The 16,079-nt window shown below is 36.0% G+C and overlaps 2 protein-coding genes across 2 annotated transcripts in view; both read right to left on the minus strand.

Annotated features, from left to right (window-relative positions):
- LOC145965828 (proto-oncogene tyrosine-protein kinase ROS-like) overlaps positions 1-16,079 on the minus strand; it is an 81,111-nt gene that overhangs the window by 11,014 nt on the left and 54,018 nt on the right. The window lies entirely within an intron of this gene.
- On the minus strand, positions 1,861-3,496 carry LOC145965830 (uncharacterized). Its single transcript, XM_083089553.1, has 3 exons — positions 3,064-3,496; positions 2,708-2,810; positions 1,861-2,060 (listed from the first exon to the last, which is right to left on the minus strand). The coding sequence occupies exons 1-3, from the start codon at positions 3,119-3,121 to the stop codon at positions 1,955-1,957; spliced, it is 267 nt and encodes an 88-aa protein (XP_082945679.1). The 5' UTR covers positions 3,122-3,496; the 3' UTR covers positions 1,861-1,954.

A 16,079-nucleotide genomic window follows, 5' to 3' on the forward strand; every position in this document is an offset into this window, starting at 1 on the left:
TGATAACTACTTATAGAAAAGAGATTGGTATCTATTCCGAATCAAAATTATGGCATACGTAATAAGAATCGCCTTTGGTACAGTTATTATGGGACCAGCCCTTATACTTTAAGCATTGAAACGTGTTACTTTCGTCCACAGAGTGTCGTGTTACTTTTGTCCTCAAACACATTTTTTAGAATAAAAGCATTATAACCTAAATATGTTGCAAGACTTAGCCATCAACCAAATCAACTATAAAAACTTATGAATATATTTTAGAAGAACACATCGGCAAATAATTACGTCAATATATACACTTTAATTAGGCATAGATACAAAAAAACTAAAACAAGAAATATTTAGGTGAATAATGCAAATACATTAATTTCACTACTGCATGTGCAACCGGCGCGATCGTTCTACAACAATTAGCTGAAAAGGAAGAGAATCGAGGCGTACGCGTTTGACTATATAGTACAAATTATTCAACATATTGTGTAGTTTATTACGAGGCTTGTTACTTTCATGACGTTGTTACTTTTGTCCCCGGTCTCCCCTATTTAGAAAGTTATATTTCAAATTAGAAAAGGTACTACTACTAAAAAAATTCTACTACTAAAAAAATAAAAAGATAGAAATTTGTCCATAGAAAATTTCACTAAAGAGAAAAGAAAGAAGAAATTTTTTTTCATGAACTTTTGTTCTTTGTATTTGTGTAATAAAATCATTAGAAATGGTGTGCGTTTCATTAAAAATATCTGCATATTAATAAGCGATAGAGAAAAAATCGAAGTAGCTAGGGAAAAATGAGAATCTCCGAAGACGGATAATCTGGATTAAATTGGATGAATGAAGATGTGGGCAGAATCGGAAAAAAATTTCTCTACGTTTGCCCTCACCGTATCTCGTCTTTAATTCACACGATCGATTTGTTAGAATTTCTCGAAAGAAAAAAAAAAGATCATCCAATACATTCTTGTAATTAGAACTTGACAAATTATACAAAAATAGATTTACGTCGAACAAATCATCGAACGATCCGATTACGATTACATAACTAAGAATTTTTCTGCATTAATATAGCGAAATCCGATTGGTTTTCCGTCTCACATGGACTATTATTTTCTAAACACGTGATATGTACAAATTTTAAATTTAGCGAACTACAATGATCATCGTGCTATTGTTTTACTTTGTTCCATTTAACGAGAATTTATTCAAGGAAAATTACAATTGTCAGAGAAAAAGTACAATCAGTCCCGCGAGAGAAATATATGTATTATATAATAAATCTAACGTAAGCTTTTTCGTAAAACATGATCTGTAAAATTTTTATTCCTTGACTGTTATCTGTCAACTTCGAGAGAATGAAATGCAAGTAGAGGAAATGTAAATAATGTAAAAGTCGATGTACTCTTCGATTGATTTGAATTAAAAAGACGAGAATTTATCTATATAAATGAATATGAATATCTCTGAGATTTTTAGAATTTTAATTTATTTTTTTAAAAACTTTTTATTTTATTTTTGAAAAACGCTGTAGCTTCTCATTAATTTCGCGAAATTTCACGAGCAAACGAGAATTCGGACAATGGTTTATTTGCATTAAAGCTAGTGTTTTTTATTTATATTTGCGGAATTTACGAGTAAATGAAAAGAGGAAGATCCTTTTGCGTTACTCATCGTCGCGCGAAGAAATCGCAAAGAATCGTCAACTGAAATGACGATGATGATGAGAACTAAAAATAGTATAAGCGATGAGAGGCTCCAGGATGCAAATAGATAAATTCGATTTTAGCGTTATTGTGCGAGTTATCGCGATTTTTCTTCAGTTTCGATAAATAACAGGCAAGCAAGGAAAAAGGCGATCTTTTTAAGTGCAGACGAAAACGATATTTTTATTCTGCGAAAATATTTGATATAAAAGAGGCTCTTATGTATTATATTATATATAGGAGTTCCATTTGGACTTTTACTCCGCACAAATCGGACCTGCGCAGCACTCTGGGTAAGGCTTGCTGAGATCCAATTCTTTCCAACCGATTTGCTTTCCTCCTGCACATTGGAATAAAGGACATCTGGAGAGAAACATAATTATAATTGAATATTGTCGAAATTCAACGGGATCAGAAAATAAATAAAGTAAAATTAAAAAGGATAATTAATTTTGACAGGAAACTATTTATTATTAAAAAAACAGAAATATCATTAGTGTTATTATATCTATTGCCACATGGAAGAGAATGATATGAGGTTTGTAAATGTTAAGTAATACACAAGATATCTCTCTTTTCATAGAGTATCGTCTTGTTGCAATATAACTAAAATAAAGCGTATAAACTCTGATTTGTTGGCAAATAAATCATGTTTTATAAATCATGTACTTTCTCTGTATCGCAATCTCAAGTAGACTCTACTCGATTGTTTCTTTTTTTAAATTCTATTAAATTAGATGATCAATCGTGTATCAATTATTATTGTCGCGCATTTCGTTAAAATCGATTTGCAATCAATTGCAAAGTCGGGATAACAGGTTAACAAAAACTCGTTATGTAATAATCGACTTGCTTGAATAGATAATTAAACGATCGAAAGCATCAATTAAAAGCGACACGATTTTCTTTTTTCAGAATATCACGTCAGGATATCAAGTCTCATATCTCTACAGGTGTAACGAGAAGATATTTGAAGAAGAAATAATTTGAGAAATGAAACTTGGACTCACGGAACCATTATTATTGTAGTATCATTACGACAAGTGACCGTTGAGCATTGACGAATGTGTTCACCCACACTTAGAGTCTCGTTCCCAAAAAACGGATAGTCACCTATGTAAATAAAATCCTAAAGTAAATAAAATCGTATCATCATTCGCACCAATCACTCATACGCTAGAAACACCATTAGCCTTATAACATTCGTTTTCGGAATATTTATTTAAAGGACAGTATCTCCAAATCGTTCGCGAAATCTTAAGCTGCTCCACCACGTATAATACCATATACTTTTAATTTCGTGGCATCCGGATTTGCATCTCTTCTTCAATATATTTTTTTAATCACCAAGTTATCGCAAACTTACCTAGTGTAGCGTGAACGAACAAGCCTACCAGCAACAAGATCACGAAGTGAAGTTTCATCGTCTTTTCTCTTGCTTTGAAAAATATCAGGAAGCGAAGGCGACAATCAGACAAATTGTAAATTATCTCTTCAGGTCTTATATATCGTTCCTCCCTTCTAATACCGTAGAAATGAGATGCAATATATATATTGTTCGGTAAAAAAACCAATCGCCAGCATTGCAAGGTCTGGATCAAGAATACATACGGAAATTATGTCTAATCGACAAACAGCTGTATTATCCATATTTATGAGACAATTTTCAAGAATCTATTAAGATTGATAAGCTAATAATATTCATATAAATGTATTTTCGTCTCTTTAATTTCGTCGAACTAGAAACGAAAGTAAAACATATGCAAATAGAAATATACATATATACAAAAGATTAGAAATACACGATGATTCACAAAAAACTTTGCTTTAAAATATAGAATTAAATTATTCCCCGATAGAACCATTCATTATATGCAGGCTCTTTATCAACTATTTGCAACATGTGTATTCTAGATCATAAGTCGTCAAAGACTCGAAGACAAATATGACGATGATCGCACCGAGTTCGACCATGAATAAATCAGTCACTAGGAAGTCCTGAAGAAAAAATCATCGAGGATCCACTAAATCTCCTTCAAGATGACTAAGTCTATTTCTTCGACATAAATATCCGTCAGATTTTTTATAAGCTCACCCAAAAAATACGTATACACATTTAAAAACTAAAAAGAATTAATTGTTACATCCGATGGACGTCGCGATTCTCTTCTTTCTTCGAAACCATAAAAAACTATTCGATAACCATGTGCGCGGGTAATTCTTGGCAATATCTGAACCAAGGAAATGAGAAATAATAAATAAGCCTAGACTACGCGAACAGCCTGTCGCTATAAATAAGAAATTCCACTAAAATAAAGAGCTGTAATAAGATCGAACTGTCGCATATGTTTACAGTTGGAACGTCCATTAGAACCATTGAAACTCTAGAAACAAAGCGATCCTTCTTAAGAATGGCGCCAACGATAAACATATGTATATCTAATCCTTGCAGCGGATATCTGAGGCCAAGAGACTCGAAGCAATAAATAAATAAGAAAAGTTAGAGCTAAGGATGGCCAGTCGTTGGAACTTAGAAATTCTAAACAAAAATCGGAATCAGAGCCGCAATAAATTTTTTTTTATAGTGCTACACACGTGGAGCTATGAAATCGGAAACTCTTCTGTTAAAACAAAAGGTCTGCAGTATCCTAAGCAGGCTATCAAAAAAAAAGGAGAGAAACTAAACAATTCGCCTGGCCATCCTTAAGGGCTAGCCAAAACGCGAGAAGACTCTCGCGAGTCATAAATCTGTCCGCTAAGCTCTCATTCTCTGCTGGATAGAGCCAAATCTTGAACCAAAAGGGCCAACCTATTACAAATCTTAAAAACGCCTCACCTTCCAAAATCAGCCTCCTTGCTCCTAAGAAGGGAGTAATTGAAATTATCTCATTCGCCCAAAAGGGATTCCCACTATTCAGAAAAGAGGAGAAGCAATAACTTTAAAAACTCAAGCGCAAGGCGCAGCACGCACCAGTTGACAGTTCAGTACGCTAATCTTTCCGACGAGGAGCAGTGCAGTTGACAGTTTAGTTCACAGTTCCAGTCAAGATTTAGTCATTCAATCTTAATTTATTTCAAACTATATAGCCTCGGGGATCCTTTTGCGTTATGCAATTGAGTTATTAATCTGTTTTATATCACCGTGAAAATGATTTTGTTAACATTTAATTGTGCATCGTGTGAATTTTCTGGTGAACATCTCCATTACTCAGCTCTTCATGTTACAAAGCTCCGACCTCAGCCATTGCAATTCTATCAACGCACTCATTTTTGTGATGCCAACGAGTAGTGTGTAAAATTGAGTGATTTTTATTTTTTATTTTTTCCCTTTCCCATACCTTACTATCTCACTATTTAAAATCTATGTCTGACAAATAATTCTAAACGGTTTAATAACCATTAAATTTTTACTAATTACTATCAATCAATCAATCCTTGTCTCACTCCTCTCCCAGTCTCAATCCTTGTTATCCCTAATTCGCCTTGAATCTCCGAAAGGCGGTTCGCGAATGATTCCCCGTTCGCCTCGAATCTCCGCAAGGTGGTTCACGATTACTCCTTAATTCTCTTTATTAGCTCTTTCTGATTTATTTAGCGAGAATTTATATTGTTTTCTATCTTTATATCTCGTTTCAACCCTTCTTTATATATATTTAACTCTTCATTTCTATTATTTTTTTTATTTTTCTTCCTTTCATTTTCTTTTAATTTCCCATCTTTATATTATTATTATATTTTTCTCTTCTCTTTATATCATTTTCCTTTGTGTTATCACTACTTTGGGAGAAACCGTTGAAATAGATGAATAATTTTCAAACTTAGACTTTGCGAATCCCTTATCTTAATTTTGTTGTTGTATTTTAATTTAGACCTGTGTTTCAGCGAATGTAGAAAATTTTAATTCTAACTATAACACATATGCGCAAGCGACAAATTCTATACTTCCTTTAATGAGTAAGCGTTATTCATACTTTTATTACACATTCATTTTTTTATTTTTGTCTTATTTCTTATATTTAATTAATTATATATATTGTAATAACCAGTCAGAACCTAATTTCTAACGTAAATTCCTCTCTGTACATTCTGACTGATGACCTCCGAACAATTGTAACACCCGCGAGAATACATACATACCCACACACACACATAGTTATAAGCGCTAACAAGTATTTTCATTCTTTCTTTATCTTTTTAAATATTATATTGTATTTTTAATTTAATATATAATTTAATTATTTAACCCGTTCTCTTCCCTAAATCCTGAGATCGCACTAGGTCCCATCCCGCGTAACAAGGATTAAATTCCTTTACCGAAAAGAGACCACCGAGCGAATAGGCTTAAAACGCAGCGTTAAAGAGACCCTCGGTCGCTGACCTGTGTCAGGCCCTTCACATTCGTTCGACTCGATCCATACACACGCCCGAATAAAGTGTGTCACGGGGTAAGTAGTTACGTTCTTCCATACGGCCCATCCACTCCAGGGTCTGGACGTAACATAATCATTGTCATTACTTATACATTTTATTATTTATTATTTATTTATATTATTTGTCATATTGTTTATATTCATTTAATTATCACATGTTAATATTGTAAGACGCAGTTTTCCAAGGCGGGCGGTGTTTCGTATTATTTCGTATCAATTTGCTTCATTTCATATATTTCCACATATTTCATTATACGTCTCTAGAACGAGCTATTTACTATTCTTTTATCTTATATGTTATTGAAAGTTATTATCATGTATTATCTCCGGCTTCGAGTCGATTGTTATGAAACGTGGCCGCTACAGAAACGAGATGATCGTGAGATCTCGTAAATTCTCGGAACATTCGAGATTCGGGAGATTCGCGGTATATAAGCTTCTCGGAGCCGGTGTAGGGTCTTGCTAATCATACCGCCGCCACGAATCATTCGTTAGAACAAGTACCATAGTAATTCTTACAATAAAGATAGAAATTATTAAGAAGAAAAGAGTTTATTTCATACAAAGGAGCTTGTCGCTACAACAGAAAAGAAATCTAGAGGTTTATGCCTCGACTTGCGTCGCCCGTGGAACCACCCAGGATTTCCACGCAAGAAATCAAACAAGCATAACGAAAGACTTCATGATAAATAGTTTAATAAATAATCAATTAATCTTAATCAATAAATTAAAATACTTCTATAATTTAATATTCCTCGCGCAAATATTTTATATTACAGAAAATATTTCGGCAATGAGAGAATTATCAATAACACCGTGTTCGACCCTGATAAACAGTATAGCGCTATTGTTAATATGTTACACAGCTTTATTATCATTCGCACAGTGACCTTGAGTAGTGACGTGAGAGACGTTTCACATATTATCAAATTCTTTCTTTACATAGTCAACCTTGGCGATATAAAAAGTACCGCGGTAATGTTTCTGACTTGCTATCATTCGCTCAGGGGCTCTTGAACAGTAAAGTAGTGACGTGAGACGTATCATATATTATCAAATTCTTTCTCTGAACACAATTGCAAGTGCAACGAAGAACTTTTCGTGAATGAGTGTAAGTGCAACGAGGATTAAAGTGCCACGAGGAAAAAGCGAAGAAAGCAAAAGAAAAAAGGAGCTCTTAGAAATGGATGGATCAATAAGATATGATGTAAGTCATTAATATAAATTATTTATCGCATTCATTATTTATTATATTGTTGCGTCCCCGCGTCCCATCCCCCTGAATGTATTCGCCACCCGATTGAATTTCTTGTGTCTTGTTATTTTACGCGGTACGCGAGTGCCCGATTATGTTGAACGCGCTCCGATATCTCGAAGTCGCCGCCGCGGATGTAAGAATATATTGAAAATTTATATATTTCTCGTTTGGTTTTATTTCTTTAATTGTGATTCAATAGTGATTTTAAATTGTAACATAGAAAAAATAGAAATCTTACGATCCATAATTTATTTAGAAATCGAAAAACTACGAAAGAAGCGAACTTTCGATTGCACAGGTCGACGTCAACGTCGATGTTCGTCCCTATAGCGCAGCAGCCGCGCCGACGTATACTTCACGTCGTATATCTCCAACAAATTTCAGCGGATTAATTTGAAACTTTCAGGGAATATATTTCTAACATTATCTACTTCAAGAAAATGTGAAAATCCCAGAATCGAAAATTTGAAAATTTCTGACTAGGCATAACCCCTTAATATTCTGAATTCCAACAAGATTATTGGATAAATTCAATCCAGATTATTGAATAAATTATTTTAAATTCAGTTTGTTAGAAATTAAACTGATAAAACAGTAATGCAAGAAGAGGATGCAGCTCAAACACACACAATCAGAGAGCTAGCGTCCTCTTTCTGGCACTACTGCTCGTAAGAGAAAAAAAATATACCTTGGATTTAATGTTAATACTAGTTCTTTATATACATTTCATGGCAAATATTGAATACGAGTTAAGTTAAGAGCCTAGCGGCAAGCAAAGAAATTAATGTAACAAGATATTTTATAGATTTAACCAGAAAATATTAACCAGATCCTTATAGTAAAATCTATTAAACGTTCTAGTTATAAAAAATCAAGTCTTATCATGATAACTAGAAATTCTTGTTTGATTTAACCAAAATGCCTTCAATCATATACGTCTTGTTGGTACAATCAAACGATTTTTCTCAGTGTACGAATACGGAAACCGCTTGCGCAATCGCAACCTTCGCTACACCGCTCGCGATTTCGCTCGCGAAAACCGCTCTCACTGTGAAACTCCGCTGTCTTATTCTCGCAATCACTGCACTGAACACTTGTTTTTATTCTTGACTTTAATAAACGTCTGTTTTGAGTGTGAACGTGGTGCGCACTTTTTTACTGAAAGACCTTCCGTTCCTATCGTCGCACTGTCGGATTCCGCTCGTGAACATGTATAATGATAATTATATATATGTGTATGTGTATATATATATACGTATATATATGTATATATATATATATATATATATATATATATATGTATACACACACACACTGTAGAAATTTACATATTTGACTGTGCAACCATAATTATAGTTACATAGATATTTATTACATTTGCCTGCGTAGACACAAATATAGTTACGTAGAAATATTCCCTACATGTATAATTATATATATATATATATATATATATATATATAAAATTTATATCCCTCTAAAAAAAAACCTTACAAAGGTAAAAAAAATACGTCAAGTACATAAAAAATATTCTACTTTGTATGCATCTTTAATAAAAAAATTCCTTAAAAATAATTTTTTACAGTAATTTTCCCTCAAAAAATCATTTTCCTAAAAAACAAAACCTCAACAAATAATTTTCATAAATAAATATTAAAAAATAAAATATCAAAACTAAATATGAAATCAATAATTACTATTAGCCAAGTACTTAAGAGCAATTTGTAAATTTGATATAATATTTGCCGTGAAATATCAATTTTATACAGTAGAAATATTATACATAAATTCTCCCTAAGAAATTAAAACGCATTTTATATTTATTCAGAGAAAATTGATTTTTAAAATATTTAATGAGAATTAGGATTCTTTTAATTCTTAAAACACTTTTTATATAATGTATATAATTTTAAAAAAAGTTCTACGCAAGTTTTAAATCGCACAGTCTTTAAATCGAAGTAAGTTATGAAAACTTGGCGTGCCCAGATTGTTTACATTATAAACAAATATATCTCCAATAAAATGTAAAATATTAGACATTATGTAATTAAATATTTAATCTGTATTTGATTACGATCCGGGAGTTGTTGCATTATGCATCCAATGGATCCATTATATGATATATCGGTAAGCAATTTTTTATATATAGTTTTTTTACTAATTTTAATAAGAAATAATTGATGAAGATAACGATCAATTATAACTCTTGTAAATAATACTGTTGGGGCAGGTAAATAAATAAATCAGGCGTTTATTTATTACACAACAATAATTCGTTTATTAACGATTTCGAAGATATATGCGGATTCACACAATTTCGCGTGCGCGTCGAACGGTAGCGAATTCAGACTGACTCCCATCGGAAGGGGGCGAGTCCAGTTGACCCGAGGATCTATTGATCGATATTGTAGGGTGCCGATAAGTTAGGTAATACTTTGTAACCCCAACACTCCCCCACAAAGTAGTATCCTCATTCGCGTAATTCAATCATTCCAAGTCCGTTTTGGCACAATACATGTTTGGGTCCGGATAACCCTTTTGTCAAAATGTCTGCCGGCATATCGTTGGTTGACATATATTACAACTTGATTGAACCCGACGCGCAATGATCTCGGATGAAGTGATGCCGTAAGTCGATGTGCTTCTTCCGCGAGTGATGCACACCGGCGTGGTGGACCAATCGTTGTGCTCCTTGATTGTCGTTGTACAGCATGATCTGGTCGCATGGTATATATATGTCGCACAATAAGCTTTTGAGGTAGATTGATTCTTTTGTTACCTCAGACATGGCCATATACTCGGTTTCTACGCTTGATAATGCGACCGTGCGTTGTTTTCGCGCGTCCCAGCACACCGCTGCTCCTGCGAGGATGAACGCATATCCGGAATACGATCGTCTATCAACGGTGTTTGCTCCCCAATCTGCGTCGACTACTCCATACAGCTGTCTTTCTGTCTTGCGGTACTGAAGTCCATGATCTGCGGTACCTCTCAGATATCTGAGAATTCTTTTGGCTGCCACCCAATGTTCCACAGAGTAATTGGTGTTGAATTGACTCATGAAGTTTACCGCGTAGGCTATATCAGGTCTCGTTGTCACCGCGAGATACATCAGCGTCCCGATAAGGCACTGGTATGGATATTGTTTCATTATCCTTTCGTTTGCTTGCGATGGTTTAGTCAGTTGTACGTTAGTGTCGATCGGAGTTTTTGCTGGTTTGCAATCTTGCATTCCAAAGCGTCCCAGGATTGCTTCGGTGTATTGGCGTTGAGTTAGACAAACGCTGTGGTCGGTTTCGTCCTGTTGGAACTCGATTCCAAGGCAGTAGTTTACAGGGCCCAGATCCTTCATTTCGAATGATTCCGCCAGCGAATGTTTCGTGTTCTTCAGCCAGTTCGTGTCATTCGTTGCAATCAATATATCGTCGACGTATATCGATATTATCATCACCCGATTTTTCCGCCGCGATATAAACAGGCATGGATCTTGTCCTGTTGGTTGCATCCCGAGTTGTTTCAATTTCGTAGTAATCCTGCGGTACCATTGAAGTCCTGACTGTCGCAGTCCGTAGAGTGCCTTTTTCAGCAGGCATACACCGTCTTGATTTTTGTTCAGGTCTGCCAACCAGCGCTCAGAGATTTTTATTATGTCGTTTTTACGTATCAATTCAGCACTTGAACCGACACGCTTCCCTGACGTAATCTTCGTTAGAATTTCTCGCAGTTGTTCGGGTACTTCCATATACACGTCTTCTTCTAGTTCGCCGTTGAGATAGGCTGTTACTACGTCCATTTGATGTATTTGTAAACCTCGTTCTGCCGCCAGCGCCGCTAGAAGTCGAATTGAGGTGGAGCTCGCCACTGGGGAATATGTTTCGTGGAAATCTTCTCCTGGTCATTGCGAGCACCCTCGTGCAACAAGACGTACTTTCCTTTTCGTGGCAAGTCCATTTTCTTTAGTACAGAAGACGAATCTATTGCTAATTACCTTGCGATTTTTCGGTCTTGATACGATCTCCCATGTTTTGTTACGTATCTGTGCAAGATATTCATCTTCTAAGACTGTTCGCCAAACCTCGACGTCATCGCTTTGTTTTGCTTCTTGCCACGTTATTGGATCGTGCGCTGTTGTGAGGTTGCACTCCGTGAATACTTCGTCGTCTTCGCTCTGCTCACTATCTTCTTCTTCGCCATTCGCCGCCGAAGGGTATATTTTTCTTGGTCTTCCAGCCGATCCAGAGCGGAGTAACCTTGGCCGTCCTCTGCCGCGTTTCGATGCTCTAGAAGGTTCCGGAGTTCCAACCGACACTGCCTTGCGTTTACGCGTTCGCGGCACGACCGGGGGATTTTCGTTATGTTCTCCGCTTGCCTCTTGTTTCCGTTCGGCTTCGTTTGAATTTAACTCGATATCCGCGCTCGGCTTTTCGTTATTTTCGTTTTCGAGGAATTCTTGATATTCGCGCTCGAACGCCAATTCGTCTACGAATGAGACGTCTCGACTCGTGACTACTTTACGCGATCTCGGTAGCCACACGCGATAAGCTTTCGATTCGTTCGAATATCCCACGAAGACACCTTCTTCCGATCATGACTCGAATTTTCCTTTTTGATTGTTTTTATTCAACACGAATGCCTTTGTACCGAATACTCGAAAATATACCACCGTGGGGGTCTTTCCTTTCCAAAGTTTGTACGGGATTTCTCCATTTAACGATTTTGTTACACACCGATTTCTCACGTAGCACGCTGTATTTATCGCCTCTGCCCAGAACGTCGAGGGAGCATTAGCTTGACTCATCATACATCTAGCCATTTCGACCAGTGTTCTATTTTTCCTCTCTGCCAGACCGTTTTGTTGAGGGGTGTGCGGTGCCGTGAGTCTTCTTGCGATCCCGTTTTGCTCTAAAAATTGATCAAATTCTTTATTGCAGTACTCTTTGCCATTATCAGACTGCAGTGCTTTGATCTTTCTACCCGTCAATGTCTCAGCTGCGGCTTTGTATTTTTTAAACGCGCCGAGAACGTCGCTTTTATCTTTTACGAAAAATATTTCGCACCAACGTGACTTATCGTCGATGAACGTTACAAAATATTTGGCACCTGAGAATGACGCGTTTTTCATCGGGCCGCAGACGTCTGTGTGTACTATCTCCAATAGATTTTTTGTTCGGTTACCTTTGTTTTCTGGGAATGGGAGACGAGTTTGCTTCTCGAGTGTACACACCTCGCACTTTGACATCTGCTGCTTGTTTTCAAGCTTTAACCCGTGAACTACACCGCTCTTCGCCATGCTCCGTAAATCTCGCTCGTTTAAATGTCCAAGTCTATAGTGCCACTCGTTTATATTGTTCTTCGCACCTCTCGCTGGCACTGTCGCGTTGTTCGCTTCACTCACCGAATCGTCTCTCTTTCCACGTTCGACTGTCTCGCTCTCCTTATGGCTCAATAGCATTGCTGCCTTGTTTACATCGTCGACCGCACTGTTTCCCTTTCGCGCATAATAGAGACTCCCGACTCTGTCTGCTCGAAAAATAATCGCTTCATTTTTGCTTGTCACTATCGCGTCTTTTTCTCGAAACAGTACCTCGTACCCGCGATCGGTGATTTTTGACACCGATATCAAATTCGTGCGTAAGTCCGAAACGTAATACACTTTCTCGAAATTTATTTTTGTGTCTTTCTTGCCGTTGCTCACTGACAATCTCACGTTACCCGCGCCAGTAATGCTTGTCGACTCACTGTTTGCCAAGTTCAATGTTTTGTTTACATTCTCGATTTTCTCAAATTTGTCCTTTTCTGTGCACATATGAGCTGTGCACCCGCTATCCAAGCACCACACCTCACCATTCACGTTCTCGCGACTATACATTGCTGTTTCGATCGTGTTTAGCATCACCAAATTTCCGCTCGCGTTATCCGAAAATTCCGGTTCATTTCGTCATCTTCCGCCTGTCGTGCACTCATTTGCGAATTCGACGGGTATCTCGCTTTGCAATATCTAGCTACATGACCGACTCTATCGCATCGATAACATCGCGGTCTCTTCGGTGTTTGCCCTTGAGTCTCACTTTTCTCATCTTTCGGTTTCTCACGATGTTCGTTTGACACACGCCTGTTTTGTCGAAACTTTGCGTTTTTCACATACATAGCACTCGTTTCCGCACCACTCTCAGTTGATTTTCGCGACTGGAATTCTTCGAGTATTTTTACTCGCAATATTTCAGGTTTTGGCAACTCGTCGCGCGTCTCGATGGCACAACGGAAATTCTCGAACGAATCAGGCAAGCTATAGAGCAATAAAATTGTCAACACTTCTTCGTTTATCTCTAAACCAATCTCTTTTAATTTCGCGACCGCCTCGAAAAATTCAGTTAAATGAGGTCGCACGTTTTCACCTTCCTTTAATTTTGACAGGATTACCTTTTCACTCGCGACTTCAATCCGTTTTTAACAATGTTGCTTTTCGCGCCGGTCCTTTAGACTGAAACGTCGACTCGATTTTCAGCCAATCTTCTCTCGATGTTTCACACCCGCGAATTATGTTTAACTCCGATGTACTAATTGATAAAATTATATCGGCTTTCGCTTTCGCATCTTTATTCTTCCAAAGCGCTATTTCAGTGTCTCCAGTCTCTGGTTTAACTTTTGTACCGTCTACATAAGACCACGTGTCATTTTTCACCAATATTGCCTCCATTTGGAGTTTCCACGTGTCATAATTTTCCGCGTTTAGCGGCTCGATTTTCATTATCGACGTCATATCGACACGCCTGTCGATGATATTAATTGTTCGCACCACTTGAGTCTGATTAAACGGCTTTCCCGTTTCTCTAACCTTTTTATTTCCACGCTTCGCTACACGTTTCGGCCACGTTGCCACCGAATTTTTCACTCGCGACTTCAATCCGTATTTTACCGCACGTTATTCAATTTCCTGGGCCCATAACCTGTTGGGGCAGGTAAATAAATAAATCAGGCGTTTATTTATTACACAACAATAATTCGTTTATTAACGATTTCGAAGATATATGCGGATTCACACAACTTCGCGTGCGCGTCGAACGGTAGCGAATTCAGACTGAATCCCATCGGAAGGGGGCGAGTCCAGTTGACCCGAGGATCTATTGATCGATATTGTAGGGTGCCGATAAGTTAGGTAATACTTTGTAACCCCAACAAATACGTTAGTCAATGAGTCAATATTTTATAAGCAATAAGCAAAGTTCTTATCATTTTCTTTTCTATAATTGAAATCTTATTTATGTGTCTATCGTTTTTCAGCAAATACAAAAGATGATATTCAAACTTCCGTGTTTCTGTGAATTAATAAATAATCATTGTAATATATTTCACAATTGGAAAGTCAATAACTTGATGAGTTTCTTATCACGATGTTTAAGAAGTGATATTGAAGATATAGATATCAATTATGAATATCGAAATATTACAAATTCAATAAAGGTAGTGTATACATATAATATATCATCATTGTATATAATATACTATAATATATATGTACATGTACATCTATATGTATATGTATATATAATCTCATATTTAATATTTTTTATAATGTAAAATATTATACATATCTATAAAACGTCGACGTTGTCAGTATTTAGTGATCTTTCAAAATGATAGACCGTAATTGTGTGTAAATATTATGCATTATTAGCTTTATTAAATATAGCTAGTGGAGATAGAGCAATAAGTATAGTTCATTTTTACAACTGCATACTTTTGTAATCATCAATATAATTTAAATATAAAGTAAGTCATTAAATATAAAGATAAAATATATGTATACAGGGTGGACCATTTTAACCTTTAATGGAGAATAACTCGAAAACCAAGCCCGGGAGAGAAAAATGTTTCAGACAAAAGTTGTTTGGTTTCGACGGGGCCATAAGATGGTATCATTGGTTTGACCTTGAAGAGTTATTTGAAGGTCACATGAATGTCACCTTCAATTTCTTAAATGGAACCTACTATTTGTCATTGCATATTCTTGTAGCTTATCTCGAGAGCTTTCCAAAACACTATAATTAAGTACCTTTTCGTTAAGTACTTTTTGAGTTATGAGGCTTGAAATAATTTCTTAATTTTACATAAACCGTAAAATATCTTGTAAAATATTCATTTTTCGATTATCTTACCTTAATACTTTTATGTACAAAATAATGAGAGGAATCAATTGGTGTAAAGAAAACACATAGTTGTTTTTAAGAAAAAATATGGAATTGTTAATTGCAAATTACATATTTTTTCTTCAAAACAACTATGTGTTTTCTTTACACCAGTTGATTCCTCTCATTATTTTGTACGTAAAAGTATTAAGGTAAGATAATCGAAAAATGAATATTTTACAAGATATTTTACGGTTTATGTAAAATTAAGAAATTATTTCAAGCCTCATAACTCAAAAAGTACTTAACGAAAAGGTACTTAATTATAGTGTTTTGGAAAGCTCTCTAGATAAGCTAGAAGAATATGCAATGACAAATAGTAGGTTCCATTTAAGAAATTGAAGGTGACCTTCATGTGACCTTCAAATAACTCTTCAAGGTCAAACCAATGATACCATCTTATGGCCCCCTCGAAACCAAACAACTTTTGTCTGAAACATTTTTCTCTCCCGGGCTTGGTTTTCGAGTTATTCTCCATTAAAGGTTAAAATGGTCCACCCTGTATACT

The sequence above is a fragment of the Camponotus vicinus genome, unplaced genomic scaffold, assembly GCF_025532165.1.
Source record: "Camponotus vicinus isolate PSW18456_S1 unplaced genomic scaffold, iyCamVici1.0 SCAF_14, whole genome shotgun sequence".
Lineage (NCBI taxonomy): Eukaryota > Metazoa > Arthropoda > Insecta > Hymenoptera > Formicidae > Camponotus > Camponotus vicinus.

Excerpts from the sequence above, each read along its gene's own strand:
- LOC145965830 (XM_083089553.1), bottom strand. The coding sequence starts at position 3,121 with ATGAAACTTCACTTCGTGATCTTGTTGCTGGTAGGCTTGTTCGTTCAC. Across the intron at positions 2,811-3,063 it reads GTTCGTTCACGCTACACTAG|GTGACTATCCGTTTTTTGGG; the intron begins GTAAGTTTGCGA and ends TTATTTACATAG. Across the intron at positions 2,061-2,707 it reads ACTACAATAATAATGGTTCC|ATGTCCTTTATTCCAATGTG; the intron begins GTGAGTCCAAGT and ends GTTTCTCTCCAG.